At 37.6% G+C, this 19,018-nt stretch overlaps 1 protein-coding gene across 1 annotated transcript in view; it reads left to right on the top strand.

The window, feature by feature from the left end:
- LOC111147355 (thrombospondin type 1 domain containing 7A) overlaps positions 1-19,018 on the top strand; it is a 442,849-nt gene that overhangs the window by 177,818 nt on the left and 246,013 nt on the right. The window contains exon 2 of the mRNA XM_022503356.1: positions 9,339-10,170. Within this exon, the coding sequence (XP_022359064.1) occupies positions 9,339-10,170 (832 nt within the window). The remainder of the gene's footprint in view (positions 1-9,338; positions 10,171-19,018) is intronic.

Below are 19,018 nucleotides of genomic sequence, written 5' to 3'. Positions count from 1 at the left end.
TAGTGAGTACCTTAAAATAATAGTTTTGAGTATTCTTGCTAAAATTACCTGACTATGGAGAAAATAGAATGTTCAGTAGTTTGCCTTTAAGCATACTAAAAAAAAAATTCCTAATGGATGATATATATATATATATATATATATATATATATATTTATATATATATATATATAATATATATAATGAATCTATAAAGAGAATGAAACTTTTGGGTGCCTGGGTGGCTCAGTGGGTTAAGCCCCTGCCTTTGGCTCAGGTCATGATCTCAGGGGTCCTGGGATGGAGTCCCGCATCGGGTTCTCTGCTTGGTGGGGAGCCTGCTTCCCTCTCTCTCTCTCTCTCTCTGCCTGCCTCTTTGCCTACTTGTGATCTCTCTCTCTGTCAAATAAATAAATAAATAAAATCTTTAAAAAAAAAGAGAGAGAATGAAACTTTTATCAAATTTTATGAATAATATTTATATCTCTGTACTTGAAGATACTTCTCAGCCTAACCCACTGAGCTACCCAGGTGCCCAAAGATACTTCTCAGCCTAAAAGCAATGGAAGAAACATAAGATTGTGTTAGTGAAAAGCTTGCATACTAAAAATACAGAAAACATTGTAAACAAAAACATATGAAAGAGAACAATACTACATTTTTGAAGGGCATAGAAGATGTTAATGTCATCAACAAAATGTATCAAGATCAAAAGAAAAGTCCACGATACCACTGCAAAATAAACTAATTGAATGAGTCACAGAAGAGAGAAAAATTATGTTTAAGGTCATATGTGAAAAGAATTCAATTAAAACAACAATGGATTTGTATTTGTTAAAGTACCCAAAAAAAAAAAAAACAGTAGCAGTGCTGATAAGGGTGTTGTGATGGGATTTAGATTTCCGCAGGTTTCTCTGAAAAATCAATTGGGCAACATGTATTTGAAAACCTTAAAATTCTCAGTACCCTTTGACCCAGTTATCTACTTTAATGGAGTCTAGCCTAAAGAAACCATCACTGATGCATGCAGACTTAAAAATACTAAGTCACATAAAAATGAGAGTCTTTTTGTGGGAGGAAAAAGCATTTCACAACTTTATCACGAATACTCATCATAATATTGATAACTTATTCTGTGTTTCATGTAGAGTTACAAGACGATGAAAGTTAATGACGTGGTTTTTACTGTATTTTACAAATGAAGGAAACCAGGATCCAAAGAGGCAAGTAATTTTCTTGAGAGAGATCAAACATGATAGGGGCTGAATATAGATTACTATATTTGGCAACTGTAAAATCAGCTGTCCTATCACTGATTCCTCATTCATTGTCTCATCAGATTTAAAGAGCTTGTTCTAATTTTGTACATTTAATTTTATATTCTTATATAATTTCTTATTAAAATTTAATTACTTATTGAAGATGAAAGCTCAGCTTGACTTCACACTGATCTCTTCTTATCCACCAAACTGATTTGTCATTTGAGAGTTATATTTTAAATTAAAATTAAATGAAATTAAATTAAAACTCAAGTCAAAGAAGCTATGAGCTCTCTTTTTGTTTTCCTTTAAAAAGAAAATTTTCACCTCTTTTAGGTCAGCAAATTCTTAAAAAAATTAAACTGTTTCTGTGCTCATAATCTATACAAAGGGGTCTCCTAGGCAGAATGCATATTTATAATTAAATCAAATAGTATGATATTGAGGGGCGCCTGGGTGGCTCAGTGGGTTAAGCCACTGCCTTCGGCTCAGGTCATGATCTCAGAGTCCTGGGATCGAGCCCCGCACCGGGCTCTCTGCTCTCTAGGGGAGCCTGCTTCCTCCTCTCTCTCTGCCTGCCTCTCTGCCTGCTTGTGATCTCTCTGTCAAATAAATAAATAAAATCTTTAAAAAAAAAAAAAATAGTATGATATTGAATGGCACAGTATGCCAGGAATTTGGATTACCAATCTATGAAACTATGAAACTATTTCAAGACACTTAAGTCCATGTGTTTACTTCTATCCACAGTGAAAAGTCTTTGAAATGAACAAATGAGTACAAAATAAGCAGAATTGTGTTTCTATGCTGAAAAGGGGGAAGGATATCAATTGTCCAAAAGCTGTGAGATCTTTCTGGAAACTACAGGACTCAGAGGATTAGATTTGAAGGACATTATCTTTAGAGTTTAAAGAGTCAAAGGATGGAACCTCTGAGGAAATAAGAACATAAGATTCCTCCAGTTGAAGTCCAAATGTGGCAAAACTGTAGTCTGTAGACTTCCCTGTATCAGGGAAAAGAAATACACTCATTAATTGCTGGTGAGAAGGTAAATGGATACATTTGGTAGGCATTTCTGCAATAATAGATGTATCAAAAACTTGCACATTTGCAAAACTTTGAATTGCCTGACTGGTACCTGATTGCAACAATAGATGTTCACCGTAACATTCTTTATAGTGTTTGAAACAATTGGAAAAAAGACCTGAATTTCCACAAATAGAATATGTTAGATAAATCACAGTAAACTGGTAAAACATACTGTGCAACCATAGTGTAAATGTGTAAATATGAGGAACAAGCAAGATTAATTAGTAAGTTCAGTCTGTGTGTGTGTGTGTGTGTGTGTGTGTGTGTGTGTATCTGAGGCCTCCCTCACATCTATTGAAATGGAATTATTTGTATAACATATAGTGAAGTAAAAGCGCAGAATATAAAATAACTTATAGCAAGAGCCCAGTTTATTTAAATAGATCTTTAATTGCCTAGTAAGATAGTAGCAAATGTATGACTAGTTACCTCTACTTCATGGAATTTATGAGAAATTATCTTTACTATTAGCAGTAATTACCAAGTTTTTCTATACTGACCTGCTTGAGTAAAAACAAATAGAATTTTTAAAAATTCTGTGAATTGTGAACATCCATGACCTTGAATCCAGTATGTCACTAAGCTGGGCGTGCGTTTCTTGATCTTGGTAAACTAGGGCATGCTGTTCCATCACCAAATCCGGAAGGGAAAATATACTATCTCATTTGAAGGATGCAAACATATTTAGTCAAACAAGAAACTGCCTCATTTGAGAGTTTTATAGCAAACAAGGGCAGAAAGTAGTTTGCATAATTTTCTCATGCTCCTTTTATAATGTTTATCTTTTATAAGGCTCTTTGGAACAGTTGCTCGGCCACCTGTCAATAATGTGTCCTTTTATAGACTCAACCTTTTATTGCTCTCATGCCCTTGATATATAGTAGTTTTAGAAGTAGTATTGAATATGGTGGGCCAAACACTGATTTTAACTTTAAAAGGCCATCTTTTGTAGACTAAAATAGAGGGTTTTGAATGACATGAAAACAATAAACATGTCATAAAATCCTGTTTAGGGACACCTGGGTGGCTCAGTGGGTTAAGCATCAGATTCTTGATTTTGGCTCATGCCATGGTCTGAGGGTCCTGAGGTTGAGCCCCATTTCCACTCAATCCTCAGTGAGGAGTCTCCTTCTCTCCTCTACCCCTCCCCCTGCTTGTAGGGGACACTCTCTCTCTCTCTCAAATCTTTTTTAAAAAAGATTTTGTTTTTTTGACAGACAGTGGGAGAGAAAGAGAGAGCACAAGAGGTGGGAGGGTCAGAGGGAGAAGCAAACTGTCTGCTGAGCGGGGTGCCTGATGCAGGATTCCATCCTGGGACTCTGGGATCATGATCTGAGCCAAAGATAGACACTTAACCTACTGAACCACCCATGCACCCCTAAAAGAAGTGAATTTTTTTAAAAATGTGAAATAAAATAAAATCCCAGAGCACCTGGGTGGCTCAGTTGGTAAGCGTCTGCCTTTGGATCAGGTCATGATCCCGGGGTTCCAAGATGGAGTCATGCCTTGTGCTCCCTACTCAGCGGGGAGCCTGCTTCTCCCTCTGCCTGTGGCTCCCCCTGCTTGTGCTCTCTCTCTTGCACTCGCTCTCTCTGTCAAATAAATAAATAAAATCTTTAAAAATAAAACCTACTTAGCAGGAATAAAAATAAATTCATTGTTTTATCAACATTTTTGGAAAGTTAGTTAACAATTTTATTTAAAGCACTATCCTATGAAAAACTAAGCCAAGTAGCATTCATTTAAATTTGTTTTTACAGAACATAATTCTGCATCAGTTTCAAGTGAAAATATTTGTATTGTGAGTCTATCAATTACGTAAATATTTTGGGCATGCAAACAGTTGCTTTAACTTTTTTTTAGTGGAATACGATATCTAGTATTTCTCAATTTACATAAAATCTCTCAAGCTAAGTGTTCTACATATATTTATTGACCTACATCCTAGCAGTGTTTTGCAGGATACTGAAAACAAATCCTACAAATCTGTATGCAGGAATGCATTTCCATTCATAAAGGGATATTATCCAAGACCTTAAGTAGCAAGCTACCTATCCTTTGTTTTGTGCAATTATGTTCCAAGTTCCCTTTATATAATCATGAGCAAGAACAATAAACGAAGTAAGAGAAATTCTTTTCTTGTTAAAAAGCATACATCCTTAGACACACACACACACACACACACACACACACACACACCACCTTTCCAACACCACCCCTTCCCACTCCTAGTAATTTGAGATGCGGAGCTAAAATTTAACATTCATGCCAAGGCATAGGAGTTAAATATCACATTTTCATATTGTGCTTGGGAGAGGACTTCATAGTTTGCTTGATAGAGTTTGCACATTGTGCTTTCAAATTGCACTTTGAAACATTTGTTTTCTTTGAAACATGGTAGCTAATTGGGCTAACAATTCTTAGCTGTCAAGAGCAGTTTGAGATGTATCCCCTTTGTGTTCAATGGGTGATTATTTTAAGAATGCTCAGAGGATAGAAGTAGACAGCCCTTTATCAGGTGTACAATGGTAAAGATCTGCTTTTTTTTTTTTCAAGAGGTCTGTTAATTGGACACAAATGCAATACCCAAGGTGCAGTAAAAAGATAAGACAGCAGTTAAAGTCTGCAAAGTGAGGTTTTTTTTAGGTTCAATTGTGATTATATTGCCACCTCTACTTTCACTGGTGCCTTCATGCATTTTATTTTGCCTTACCTAGTGAGTATTTTTGTCCATCTCCATGGAATTTTCTTGGGATGTCTTATCTTCTGGTTCTCATTGTAAATATACTTGAAATAAAATAAACACAACTGTGTTATCTATGAATAGCTGGTTAATAGGGAATCTATGATAATATTTTTGGAATGGAATAGAATTGTATTTGTACTTAGAATGTATGTTTTTACTAGTTATCAAAACTTCAGAAATGCATGCTCATTGTCACTATATATGAAATAGTATAGAAGTTTTCTTGAACTCAGTTTCTTTTTCTACTGGCATTGACATCAATTATCTAATGTTTTGAATATTAAGATCTACAAATTAAATTTTCTCTTTTCTGAGCAGAATAGTTGCTGAGGGGCTCCTGGGTGGCTCAGTGGGTTAAGCCTCTGCCTTCAGCTCAGGTCATGATCTCAGGGTCCTGGGATCGAGCCCCGCATCGGGCTTTCTGCTCAGCAGGGAGCCTGCTTCTCCCCCTCTCTCTGCCTGCCTCTCTACCTGCTTGTGATCTGTCTGTCAAATAAATAAATAAAATCTTTAAAAAAAGGATAGTTGGTGAAGTTCATTCAAAAGCCAGCCATGAAAATTAAGACAGGATCAAACAGGTTGCAGAAGACAGGCAAAGTTCTGTACATCAGGGGCCAGAAAGTCAGTCTAATATGATAGGCATACAGTTATTCAATCAGTTAGTTGAAATTGTGATAAATATAATGTGAGAAACAAAAGGATATTCTGAGAATGTATAAAATGGGACCTCTCTCTAATTTGGTGTCAGTAAACCATGAGTTTTCAAGTAACCATCATCACTTTTATTTTTCAATAAACTTAGATATAAGCCTAGAGTTTTGGCTAAAGCTTGGTTTATAAGAGCTTAATATCTTTATCACTTCTTTTCTAGGGTAATTTTCAAACTTAATAGTTATGTAGTGTTAAGTTCCTCATAGTTGTGGGGGATTGGTTTTGGTATGTGTCTTTTCCTTACTCAGCAATAACAGGCAGACTTGAAATAATTTGACACATTGTTTCTAAGATTTCTGTAATAAAATATTAGTTTTCATCAATTAGTTAAAATATACCCATTAACAGTAGTACCTAACTCTGTGTTAAAAGTCCAATAAAATATTTTTTTTTTTAATTTTATTTTTTAATTTTATTTTTCATAAACATATAATATCTTTTTATCCCCAGGGGTACAGGTCTGTGAATCGCCAGGTTTACACACTTCACAGCACTCACCATAGCACATACCCTCCCCAATGTCCATAATCCCACCCCCCCCAATAAAATATTTTAAGTGCCAATTTATAACTGTTGTAATTTTTTGTTGTTTTTAGTTTGAGGATAAAACCCTAGCTTCATGTGTCATTGATATTAGCCATTCTGACAGGTGTGAGATGGTATCTCATTGTAGTTTCGATCTGCATTTCCCTGATGCTGAATGATGTTGAGCATCTTTTCATGTGTCTGTTGGCCAACTGGATGTCTTCTTTGGAGAAAATTGTGTTCATTTCTTTGGCCCATTTTTTGACTGGATTATTCATTTTTGGGGTGTTGAGTTTTTTAAGTTCTTTATATATTTTGGATACTAACCCTTTATAAGGTATGTCATTTGCATAACTCTTCTCCCATTTTGTAGGTTACCTTTTACTTTTGGTGATTATTTCCTTCGCTGTACAGAAGCTTTTTATCTTGATGAACTCCCAATAGTTTATCTTTGCTTTCCTTCCCTTTGCCTCGGGAGACCTCTCTAGTAATAAGTTGCTATGGCCATTGTCAAAGAGGTTACTCTCTGTGTTCTCCTCTAGGACTTTTATGGTTTCAAGTCTCACATTTAGGTCTTAATCCTTTTTGAGTTTATTTTTGTGTGTGGTGTAAGAAAATGGTACAGTTTTGTTCTTTTGTCTGGTTTTCCCAACACTGTTTGTCAAAGACTGGTTCTCCACCCCCCTCCAATTGGATATTCTTCCCTACTTTGTCGAAGATTAACTGACCATATAATTGTGGGTTCGTTTCTAAGCTTTCTGTTCTGTTCCAGTGATCTATATGTCTGTTTTTGTGCCTGTACCATGTTGTTTTTATCACTACAGCTGTGGAATATAACTTGAAGTCTGGAATTGTGATGCCTCCAACTTTGCTTTGCTTTTTCAAACTTTTTCAACTTTGCTTTGCTTTGTCTATTTAGGGCCATTTGTGGTTCCATACAAATTTTAGGATTATTTGCTCTAGCTCTGTGAGGAATGCTGGCAGTATTTTGATAGGGATTATATTAAATATGCAGATTGTTTTGGGTAGTAAAGACATTTTAACAATATTTGTTCTTCAAAGTCATGTGCATGGAATGCCTTTCCATTTCTTTATGTCATCTTCAATTTCTTTCATCAATGTTTTACACTTTTCAGAATACAGGTCTTTCACCTATTTGGTTACGTTGATGCCTAGGTATCTTGTGTTTTTCGGTACAATTGTAAATGGATTGATTCCTTAATTTCTTTTTCTGCTGCTTCATTATTGATGTATAGAAATTTCTATATGTTGATTCGTACCCTGCAACTTTACTGAGTTCATGTATCAGTTCTAGTGGTTTTTTGGTGGAGTCTTTTGGGTTTTCTCTATGGGGTATTCTGTCATTTGCAGATAGGGAATGTTTGATGTCGTCCTTGCTGATTTGGATGACTTTCATTTCTTTTTGTTGTTTGACTGCTGTGGCTACGACTTCCAGAGCTATGTTAAGTAGCAGTGGTGAGAGTGGACATCACTGCCTTATTCCTGACTGTAGAGAAAAGGCTCTCAGTTTTTCCCCATTGAGGATGACACTAGCTATGTTATTTCCTATATGGCCTTTATTTTGTTGAGGTATGTTCCCTCTAATCTTACTTCAAGGATGTGGAGTAAGGGGAGCTCTCTTGCACTGTTGGTGGGAATGCACATTGGTATAGCCACTCTGGAAAACAGTGTAGAGGTTCCTCAAGAAGTTAAAAATGGAACTACGCTGCAAAGCAGCAATTGAATTACTAGGTATTTGCCCAACGAATACAAAAATACCAATTTGAAGGGATACACGAACCCCACTGTGTATAGCAGCGTTATCTACAGTAGCCAGTTTATGCCGAGAGCCCAAATGGCCATTGTCTGATGAATGGGTGAAGATGTGGTGTATATCTACAATGTAATACTATTTAGCCATAAAAAAGAATGAAATCTTGCCATTGGCAGCAACATGGATAGAGCTAGAGAATATTATGCTAAGTGAAATAAGTCAGAAAAGGACAAATACCATATGATTTCACTCATATGTGGAATTAAGAAACAAAACAAATGAGCATAGGGAAAAGGAGAGAGAGAGAGGCAAACCAAGAAACAGATTCTTAACTCTAGAGAACAAACTGATGCTTACCACAGAGGGGGTGGGTGGGGGGATGGGTTAAATAGGTGATAAGGATTAAGGAGTATACTGAGTGTACTTGTTGTGATGATCACCGAGTGTTATATGTAAGTATTGAATCACTAAATTGCACTCCTGAAACTAATATTACACTCTATGTTAACTAACTGGAATTTAAATAAAAACTTTTAAAAAGCCTAGTTTCTTAATAGTCCTAATCTGATTCATTAGTCTGCTCTCATAATTAGTATCAAATACTGGAAAAAGAATAAAATATTAATGAGTTCTCCTGAATTGCATCTGGGATTTAGACTCTGAGTTATTTCAAGACACTTGTATTTTGAAATTTAGACCTAATGGCATTTAGCTTGCTGCTAACTTGATGATCCAATGTAAATGTACCTTTATATTCTGTGCGTGGGAGAGTGGGAAATGAAGATTATGGTTTTGTTTAAGCACAGTAGCCATGGGCTACAGAGTACTTAAGACTCTGCTGTCCTAAGTCTGGAGACTCGTATGTGCACAGTCTCCATGCCCAGGGGGCCACTCGGTTAGCCTGCTGCTGACATGGATTCGATGCTTACAAGGCGGGGATCCTGTGTTTTCACTGCTGCTGATTTCTGATGTCCTTTATGAGCAAGGGTTCTCTATTTAAAATTAATGAAGAAAAGACCCAAAAGGACCCAAAATGAACTTGTCCCAGCGGTTACCTTATATAGACTCTCTGACACACTTCTCCTTTTGCAAAAATACTGAGTGCAGATCATTACTTTCCAACACTCGTGTGCAGAGACCTACTTTATAACACTTCAGGGAAGTTAATGTACTAGATCTTGAAATGCCTTTTTGGAAAGTGAAGTAACTTATGGCTTTCTTCCAGTGGCACTGTTGACTCTTGTCTCATTTTCAGGTCCGTGGGGCCGGTGCATGGGAGATGAATGCGGGCCAGGAGGCATTCAGACCCGGGCCGTGTGGTGTGCTCACATGGAAGGCTGGACGACGTTACATACAAACTGTAAGCTGGCCGAGAGACCCAGTAACCAGCAGATCTGTTTCAAAGTGTGTGACTGGCACAAAGAGTTGTATGACTGGAGCCTGGGACCCTGGAATCAGTGTCAGCCTGTGATTTCCAAAAGCCTAGAGAAACCCCTTGAGTGCATTAAGGGGGAGGAAGGCATTCAGGTGAGAGAGATAACGTGCATCCAGAAAGAGAAGGGCATTCCTGCAGAGGATATCATTTGTGAGTACTTTGAGCCCAAACCTCTCCTGGAACAGGCCTGCCTCATCCCCTGCCAGCAAGACTGCATCGTGTCAGAGTTTTCTGCCTGGTCTGAGTGCTCCAAGACGTGCGGCAGTGGGCTCCAGCACCGGACACGTCACGTGGTAGCACCCCCCCAGTTTGGAGGTTCTGGCTGCCCAAACTTGACAGAGTTTCAGGTGTGCCAGTCCAGCCCCTGTGAAGAGGAAGAGAACATGTACAGCTTGCATGTGGGTCCCTGGAGCTCATGCTCGATGCCCCACTCAAGACAAGTGAGACAAGCACGGAGACGTGGAAAGAATAAAGAACGGGAAAAGGACCGAGGCAAAGGAGTGAAGGATCCAGAAGCCCGTGAACTTATTAAGAAAAAGAGAAACAGAAATAGACAGAACCGGCAAGAGAACAAATACTGGGACATCCAGATTGGATATCAGACCAGAGAGGTTATGTGCACTAACAAGACGGGGAAAGCTGCTGATTTGAGGTAACGTTTTATAGCCATTTAACTGGGGTATCTCTCTGTCGAGGTGTGGGCTACAGAGTACTTAAGACTCTGCTGTCCTAAGTCCGGAGACTCATACGTGCGTAGTCTAGAATGAGCTACCCCCAAGTGTAACGTGATCTACTTTAAGACACTTAAGCTTTCGTGGGTTTCCTGACCTCGTTTCTGTTCTGCTTCTGGTTAGACATTGTACTCCTAGAGTTCATTTAAATGTTCCTGTCAAAGATCTATAGCATGAGCTCTTCTCCATGAGAGGGTACTACTTCTTTAGGTCAGTCGTGCTGTTTCCACCTACAATGGGGGAAAAAGAAAACCTACTTAGAAGCTAGAGTTTGGGGATTTTGATGTCAGATACTTAGTTTAGTGATAATAAAGCACATCTCTCCAAGTTTATAGCATTTTCAGCGTTACCCTATAAACAAAATCTAAACAACAACCCAGGGAGCTATACCTAAGAATAATTCTCTTTCGCATTTTTATAAAATGGAATAAATCTCCCTAAAGGAAAAAAAAAGAGGGGGGGACCAGAAGAAACTAAGATAAGTAGACATTATTTAATCATGAGTAGTCTGGTTTAGAAAACATGTAATTAATTGGCTGCATGTTCTACACAGAAATAATTTGTCAAGTGATCGCTGGGTAAATAATGACTATATTATGAAAGACTTTCTCATGTGTGATTTACTTGTTGTGAAAATATTCAGTGAGGATTATTCATTGAGGATTATCTAAAGGATATGATGTTCTCTGGATATTCTAAATTTTGCTCTTGGATAAGCCAGACCATCTGGGAGTGTCTTATCTGGATCATTTGCATAATTGGTTTTTCTGAACTATTTATGCAGTTACGATTTGGACTGAACTGAGTGAAATTATGGTAACATCACTCAGAATTTTATATCATCTTTATTGTAGAAATGACATTGAAAGTGTCGTCTACTCCATCACACAGTCTGTTCTCTTGATTAAAAACACATAAGATAAATTTCACTGAAGGCCCAACCCGTGTGCTGCTGGTGAGCAGCTGGATTGCTTTCCTTATGGCCCTGGAAATGTTGAAACAGATCACATGTGCCTGTTTGGTTTGGCTCCTGGGAGCATGACTAGACTGTGTGGCAAGTAGGTTGCTTACTAACATACCCCACTGCTTCATCTTTTTTGCACCACGATTTTCCTTCACTCATTCTTGCCTAGTGATTTTGCCATCTGTGGATTTTGAAAGCTTGTTGAAAGCCTTTTTAGTGAAGAATATAGTTTAAAGAAATAAGTAAACAAATAAACAATTGATTTGTCTAGACAATAATTTCTCTCAGCATAGTGTTGCTCCAGTCACCGTTTTTAGGTTATGTGCTAGTCCCTACTCTCTTTGAACTTACACAGTTGTATTTTCTCTCAGCCACACAATAATCTGCTTTTTCTTCATTTAGTAACATCAGTCCAACTCCTTTCTTGGTCTCATCATTGGTTACTTGATCTCCTGCCTTCACCCTCCAGGTTCCCTACAACTCCTTAAGCGTTCGTGTATGTGTGTGTGTTCACCATGATTGTGTATCATGTGTGTTTTCATTTCAATCCCTGTTTTATTCTTTTCTGACTATCCTCATCCTGGTGATTTCCTCATCTCTTTTCCTCAAGTATTACAATTATATTAGTTACTTGGCTCCCACCAAGTAATTAAATGAGCCTCCAAGGCAACTTGAGTTGTCTCCTGATGTCACTGAGTTAACATGCTGTAGAGATTTAATTTAATGTTGACCACTCAATTAAAAGTGTAATTAGGATAGTACCTACCACTGCATAGAGCCATGGAGCCTAGTATTCCCATTTGGTTGTTTGAAATAAGCAAACACATTTAAAGATTTGTAGATCTTCTGTCACGTGCTTATATTCTATTCGAAATAAACCTAATATAACTTATTAGGGTATAGATTAAAATTTAAGTTGGTTGCTAATATTTCTTGCATTTAAGAATTATATATAAGAATATATATGGATAGGGGCTCCTGGGTGGCTCAGTGAGTTAAAGCCTCTGCCTTCGGCTCAGGTCATGATCCCAGGGTCCTCGGATCAAGCCCCGCATCGGGCTCTCTGCTCAGCAGGGAGCCTGCTTCCTCCTCTCTCTGCCTTCCTCTCTGCCTGCTTGTGATCTCTGTCTGTCAAATAAATAAATAAAATCTTTTAAAAAAAAGAATATATATGGATAAATACATATGATTAAGACAGTTAAAGGCTTAGCGAAGAGAGGTAAGAATCAGGTATTTCGACATAGGTGTTGCTCAAACATTGTACCATGTCAGTGAAGCTAGTGAAATAAAGAGTAAATGGTTAACACCAGCAAAGAAGAGAGCCACAGATCACAGACTTGATGATCAAATTTAGTCTTTCCCCTTATATCAGATTCAGAAGCAATTTTGTCATGTCCGTGGGTAAAAAAAAAATCATTTAATAGGGCTAAAAAACATCTGTTAGAGTGACTGAATGAATTTAGCTAAATAAACCTAAGAATCTTAGAGAAGCAGTTCACAGGCAAATAAATATAACTGTAGCAGAATTACTGTGAGAACTTCCAAGTTTCAGATGATAGATCTGGCCTGCTTTTTTGCTTTCGAACAGACTGAAATCAATAATAATAAAAAACACAAATGAAAAGTCTGTTCTTTCTTGAGAATAGGAAATAGAGTCTCAAACCACAAATGACAGAGATTTAGAGAATGTGGTGAAATTAAACCTAACCGAAGGAAGAAACTTAGGAGGTTGTTATATCTTTGCAACTTCTGCAAATGCTCAAACTCTCTGAGTAGCCTAGACGTCGTGAGGGCCAAGGCAATGATGTCTCTTTGTATGGCATGGTCTGTGTTAAAAGAAAGGGCTATTGAAGCATCTTTGAGTTTGAAAACAGATGGCATGATAGGCAAGACTGAACAAGAACCTCACTATGCCATTACTGCCAAGAAATGGATTGATGGGTTGAGGGATTAAAGTTTGATGACCAGTGGACGAGAATTCTAAATCCCTACACGTAACACGCCATGACACATAGGACTCCCCGATGAAGCAGTAAGTTTCAGCCAAACTTAGGTAGAGTATTGGCCCAGGACAAGAGTTGATATGAAAGTAATGACAAGCAGTTCTCCAAGAAACCAGAGATGGTAAAGGAAATATGGCGTTTCTGAACCAAAACCAGAAAGAAGAGCTAAGAAAATTGAATGATCTTAACTCATTAATCAAATGAGTGATTTGCCTGAGCTCCTATAAGAAATGGAGAGGAATGAGAAACAAGAAAAAGAAATGAAATTACATTAGAAGCAACAAAATGTGGAAAAATATCTTGTGAAGAGGAGTCAGTGATACAGAGAACAATTTGAGAACATCCAAGTAAATCGTTATTTTTAAAAAAATGATGGATGTGGAAACAAGCAAGGGAGATCATTATATGAAACTGATGTTCTTGAAGACAGGACCAGAAAAATTAGAATAGAAAAGGCAAATAAGAACAACAACAACAAGAACAACAAAAACCCCACAAACATGTAATAGAGGACTTTCCTGAAATTAACACTTTAACCCACAGATTGAAATGGCACATGGGTCATATTCTTCTAGAAGAGGTTGCAATCATGTCCTCATGGAAGAGGTGGTGTAGAATAATTATTATAAGGAAAGACATAGAGACCTCAGACTGAAAACCAGCGCAATACTGAAACTGTGAAACTCTAAAAGCATTAGTGTTGTTGTCAAAAATTAGACAGGACAACACATTAACTCCACTCTTGGCTAACGCTAATGTCTAAGTACTAGTTAATGTAATTGAAAAGAGAAAGAAATGAAAATTGGAAAGCAGGTAGATAACTTAAGATTTTTTCCCAATATTATGACTGTACACTGGAAAACTCAAGAGAATCATTTGAAGATAAAAACAATAAAATACCCATGGAGGGCAGTGGATGGACACAAAAATAATATCAAAACAATCAAGATATTTCCTAGATGCATAACAATTAGTTAAACATTAATGGTGGAAACAGAAGATTAAAATATTACACTTACAAAAGTTAAAAAGACCATAGACCATAAGAGACCCTTAACCATAGGGAAAAAACTGAGGGTTGCTGGAGGGGAGGTGGGGAGAGGGATGGGTAAATGGGTGATGGGCATTAAGGAGGGCACTTGATGTAATGAGCATTGGGTGTTGTGTGCAACTGATGAATCACTAAATTCTACCCCTGAAAGTAATAAAACACTATATGTTAACTAACTTGAATTTAAATAAAAAAATTTTTTTAAAGATTTTATTTATTTGACAGATAGAGATCACAAGCAGGCAGAGAGGCAGGCAGAGAGAGAGGAGGAAGCAGGCTCCCTGCTGAGCAGAGAGCCCGATGTGGGGCTCGATCCCAGGACCCTGGGATCATGACCTGAGCTGAAGGCAGAGGCCCAACCCACTGAACCACCCAGGCGCCCCGAATTTAAATAAAATTTTTAAAATATTTTTTAAAAAACTAAAAAAGACACAAAGAAATCTATAGATACACCTAACTATAGAAGTTCTGCACAGAACACCACACTTAGAAACATAAAAATGATGTATGCCTGTACCAGTTGTCCCACTATTGTTACTATAAAATTTATAAGGGAAAAATAAGCATATCAGAAGGACCACAAAATTTTTGAAAAATAAAAATAGAAAGCACTAATGTCCCAAGATAAATGTATTTTATTCTATAAAAATAGTAATAACAAATTCATGTTCTTACATGAATAATCAGATCAAGCGGAATGGGGTCTAGAAATAAGATCTGCAAAATCCTATAAAATGTTGCCTATGGTGAAGGAACATTTCCAGTTTGGAGAGAAATTAATTAATTTGCTTTTTCGGGGGGCAGTTGCTTTGCCATGTAAGGGAATGAGAAGATATAGACATCTATATAACTGTATCTGTATCTATATATCTATATCTATCTATCTATCTATCTATCTATCTATCTATCTCTAATTGTATGCCTTTGACACTTGTTATACCAAAGCAAAGCCCAGGTGTATATTCAATACTTAAATTTTGTTTCTATAATATTAAAAGAAAAGATAAAATTTTTTTAAAACCTTAAATAAGGACCCTTTAGGGTACAGAATGCAGAGATCATGTAGTAATTATATTTTTGAAAAGTAAATTTTGCTCAAGAAAAATATGAGTGAAGTTAAAACCCAAGTTAGCAAACTGAGAAAAAATATTTGAGCATATAATTGGCAAAGAGCTAATTTTCTTAATACATAAGCACTCATAATATTGAGAAAAAGGTCAAAACCTAATTCAAAATAAACAGAGGATCAAGAAAAATGAAAAGGTAAGTCACAGACTGGTAGAAAATATTTGTGATAAAGGAGTGGCATTCAAAATAAACAAAGAACTCTTAAAACTCAACAATAAGAAAACAACCTGCTTAGAACGATAAAGGACTGGAATCTAAAATATACAAGGACTGGTATCCAAAATATACTGAAAACTTTAAAAACTCCATGATAAAAAAAAAAAGCCTGATTTTTAATTGCACCAAAGACCTTCACACCTCACCAAAGAAGATCTACAAATGGCAAATAAGCATATGAAAAGATACTTTATATCATAGGTCATCAGGGAAATACACATTAAAACAACAGAGAGATACTATTACACACCTGTTAGAGTTACCAAAATCTAAAACACTGCCAACACTGAATGCTGGGGAGAATGAAACAACAGGAATGCTGATTCATTGCTGGTGGGAATGCAGAGTAAGGTTATGGGCGTTTTGTAAGCTAGCTTGGCAGTTTCTTACAACACTAAACGCACTGCTTACCATATGATCACTTGTGCTCAGTGATATTTACCTAAAGGAACTGAAAACTTATATCCACACAAATATCCACACAGAGACGTTTACATAACAGCTTTATTCCTAATTGCCAAAACTTGAAGGCAACCAAGAGGTCCTTCAGAAGATGAATCAATAAACTGTAGCACATTCAGATAATGGAATATTATTCAGTGTTAAAAAAAGAGTGACCTATCAAGCCATGGAAAGATATGGAAGAAATTAAATGCTAAGTGGAAGAAAAGGCTACATCCTGTATGATTCCAACTATATGGCATCTGGAAAAGGCAAAACCCTGGAGCCAGTGAAAAGAATAGCAGTGTTGACAGGGCTTAGGTAGTGGGAGAAATGAACAGAGGGAACACAAAGAATTTTTTTTAGGGCAATGAAACGACTCTGTATGTTATTGTGATAGATATATGCCCTTATACTTTTGCTCAGACCCATAGAATTTCAAATGTCAAGAGTTAACTGTGGTATCAACTAAGGTCTCTGAGTAATGATGATGTATTAACGTAGGTCCCATTCTGGTGAGTGACGTTGATGATCGGGAGGCTCTGAATATACAAAGGTAGGAGTTTTATAGGAACTCTCTGTACTTTGCCCTCAGTTTTGCTGTGAACCTATAACTGCTCTAAAAATTAAAATCGATTAAAGTCAGCAAAGGATAGTTTCAGGTCACGGAAAATATGCTAATCCTCAATCATAATTAAATACAAAAAAGTTTAATCCCATTTTCACCTATCAGATTAGTAAATAAAAATGTTTAATAATGTGTCAGGGATCACTAAGCCAGCCTCCAGTTTTGATAATTCACGAGAAGGACTCACAGGATTCAGCATATAGTTACAGTTATGGCTGAGATTCATCACAGTGAAAGGATATAAAGCAAAAGCATAAAGAAACATGTGTAGCCAGAGAAGTCTGGAGGAAACGGTATGAGGTTCCCCTGGCAATTTGGAGCTTCCAGGGTACTCACCAGGTGGAAATTCATAGCCTAGACTTAATCCCTCCAATGAAGAGTTGCAGCAAATTGTGCAATGCATTATCTGCTAGGGTAGTTTATTAGAGTCTCAGGGTCCCAAACTTTTATTGGGGGAGAGGGTTGATCACATAGGAACCCTATGCCTAGGGTTTTGTATATGCCTAGCATATGCAAAAATCCCAAACTCCCAGAAGGAAAGCAAATATTCACTGTACACCACATTGTTTATACAAACAAATTAAGCATAATGAACTGCTTTATCATTTAGAGCAGTTTTCTCATTTAGAGAACATATTTTTAAAATATTTTATTTATTTGACAGACAGAGATCACAAGAAGGCAGAGAGGCAGGCAGAGAGAGAGGAGGAAGAGACTCCCTACTGAGCAGAGAGCCCGATGCGGGGCTCGATCCCAGGACCCTGAGATCATGACCTGAGCCGAAGGCAGAGGCTTAACCCACTGAGCCACCCAGGCGCCCCTAGAGAACGTTTTTTAGCAGTTGTAGAGAACTGTTTGCCCGTTAAGTTCCCAGATGCTGTCAAGGGCCAACCCTGTAAGCAGGTCCTTCTAAGGATCGAAGTCTGAGACTCGGTATTTTACTAATAATAGTATTTAATATTGGCGCGCCTGGGTGGCTCAGTGGGTTAAAGCCTCTCCCTTAGGCTCGGGTCATGATCTCAGGGTCCTGGGATCGAGCCCCGCATCGGGCTCTCTGCTCAGCTTGGGCTCTCTGCTCAGCGGGGAGCCTGCTTCCCCCTCTCTGTCTGCCTACCTCTGCCTACTTGTGATCTCTCTCTCTGTGTCAAATAAATAAATAAAATCTTTTAAAAAAGTAATAGTATTTAATATTAAAGAATTGAAAGCAGACATATTCTTGGGGGGGGCAAAAATTAATACAACCTATTTGAAAAATAATTTTGCAATATGTATCAAAATTTTAAAAGGACATTACCTTTGTTAGTGATACTATGAATTTCTTCTAGATGATATGTACAGCTCTCACAGTAGCATGATTTAATATAGCAAAACAATCTGAATTCCACCAATAAAAGGATTAGTTAAATCACGGTGCTTCCCTGTATGGAATGTGTAGTTATTAGCCAGTGAAGTATGTATCAGGGCTTTTATAACAAAGTACCATTGAATAGTGACTTAAAAACAACAGTTATTTATTTCTCATTGTCCCAAAGGCTTAGACGTCCAAGATCAAGGCGCCAGCAGATTCACTGTCTGCTGAAAACTCTATTCTGTGTTGTAGACTTCTGGCTTTTCCTTGTACCCTCGCATGGCACAGAGTAGGAGAGAGCTCTCTGGGGTCCCTTTATGAGGGTACTAATCCATACACGAGGGCTTACCTTGTGACCTGATCACCCCTCAAAGGCTCTACCTCCTCATACTATCACATTAGGGGTTCAGATTTCAAAATATGAATTTTGGGGGGGACACCCACGTTCAGCCCAATGCAGTAATCGATTTCTAAACAAACATGAAAGAGTAAAGGCAGTTTTATTCCACTGTCTTGCCCTCACCAGAAATGCCATTAAAAGAAGCACGACTATGTATGGTTTAAAAAAAAAAAAAAAAAAAAAAAGAGGAAAGGGTAAGAAATCTAGGACTTGAGGCATGAAAGAGATTCCTTTAAAGTAATTGGGATACAATCCTGAAAGGCTCATTCAAGGGTCTTTTCATTAGATTATCCCCATCGGGGGTGGGTGGGAAGAGAACACAGACATACAATGGGAAATGTGGAAGAAGGTCCCTTAAGAGCCAGTTCCTCACCCCAGAATCACAGGGGAAGTGTAGCTGGAGAGTAATTCAGCCAGAATGTAACTTCCCAGGTCTCCTGACTGAGAGAAGCTGTCAAAGGTGAGGTGAAGAAGAAGGGGGTAGAGGAGGCAGACGTCTCTAAATTGCAACAGCATAAGCCTGAGATTTAATGCTTTACTATGAGCCTCCCTCACCTCTGGAAAGTTTAGCTGTCCCAGATCACCTCTTC

Source organism: Enhydra lutris, unplaced genomic scaffold, assembly GCF_002288905.1.
Source record: "Enhydra lutris kenyoni isolate GAN:26980312 unplaced genomic scaffold, ASM228890v2 scaffoldscaffold16, whole genome shotgun sequence".
Lineage (NCBI taxonomy): Eukaryota > Metazoa > Chordata > Mammalia > Carnivora > Mustelidae > Enhydra > Enhydra lutris.
Note: the sequence above shows the minus strand (reverse complement) of the source record. Positions and strands in the feature narration are given on the sequence as shown.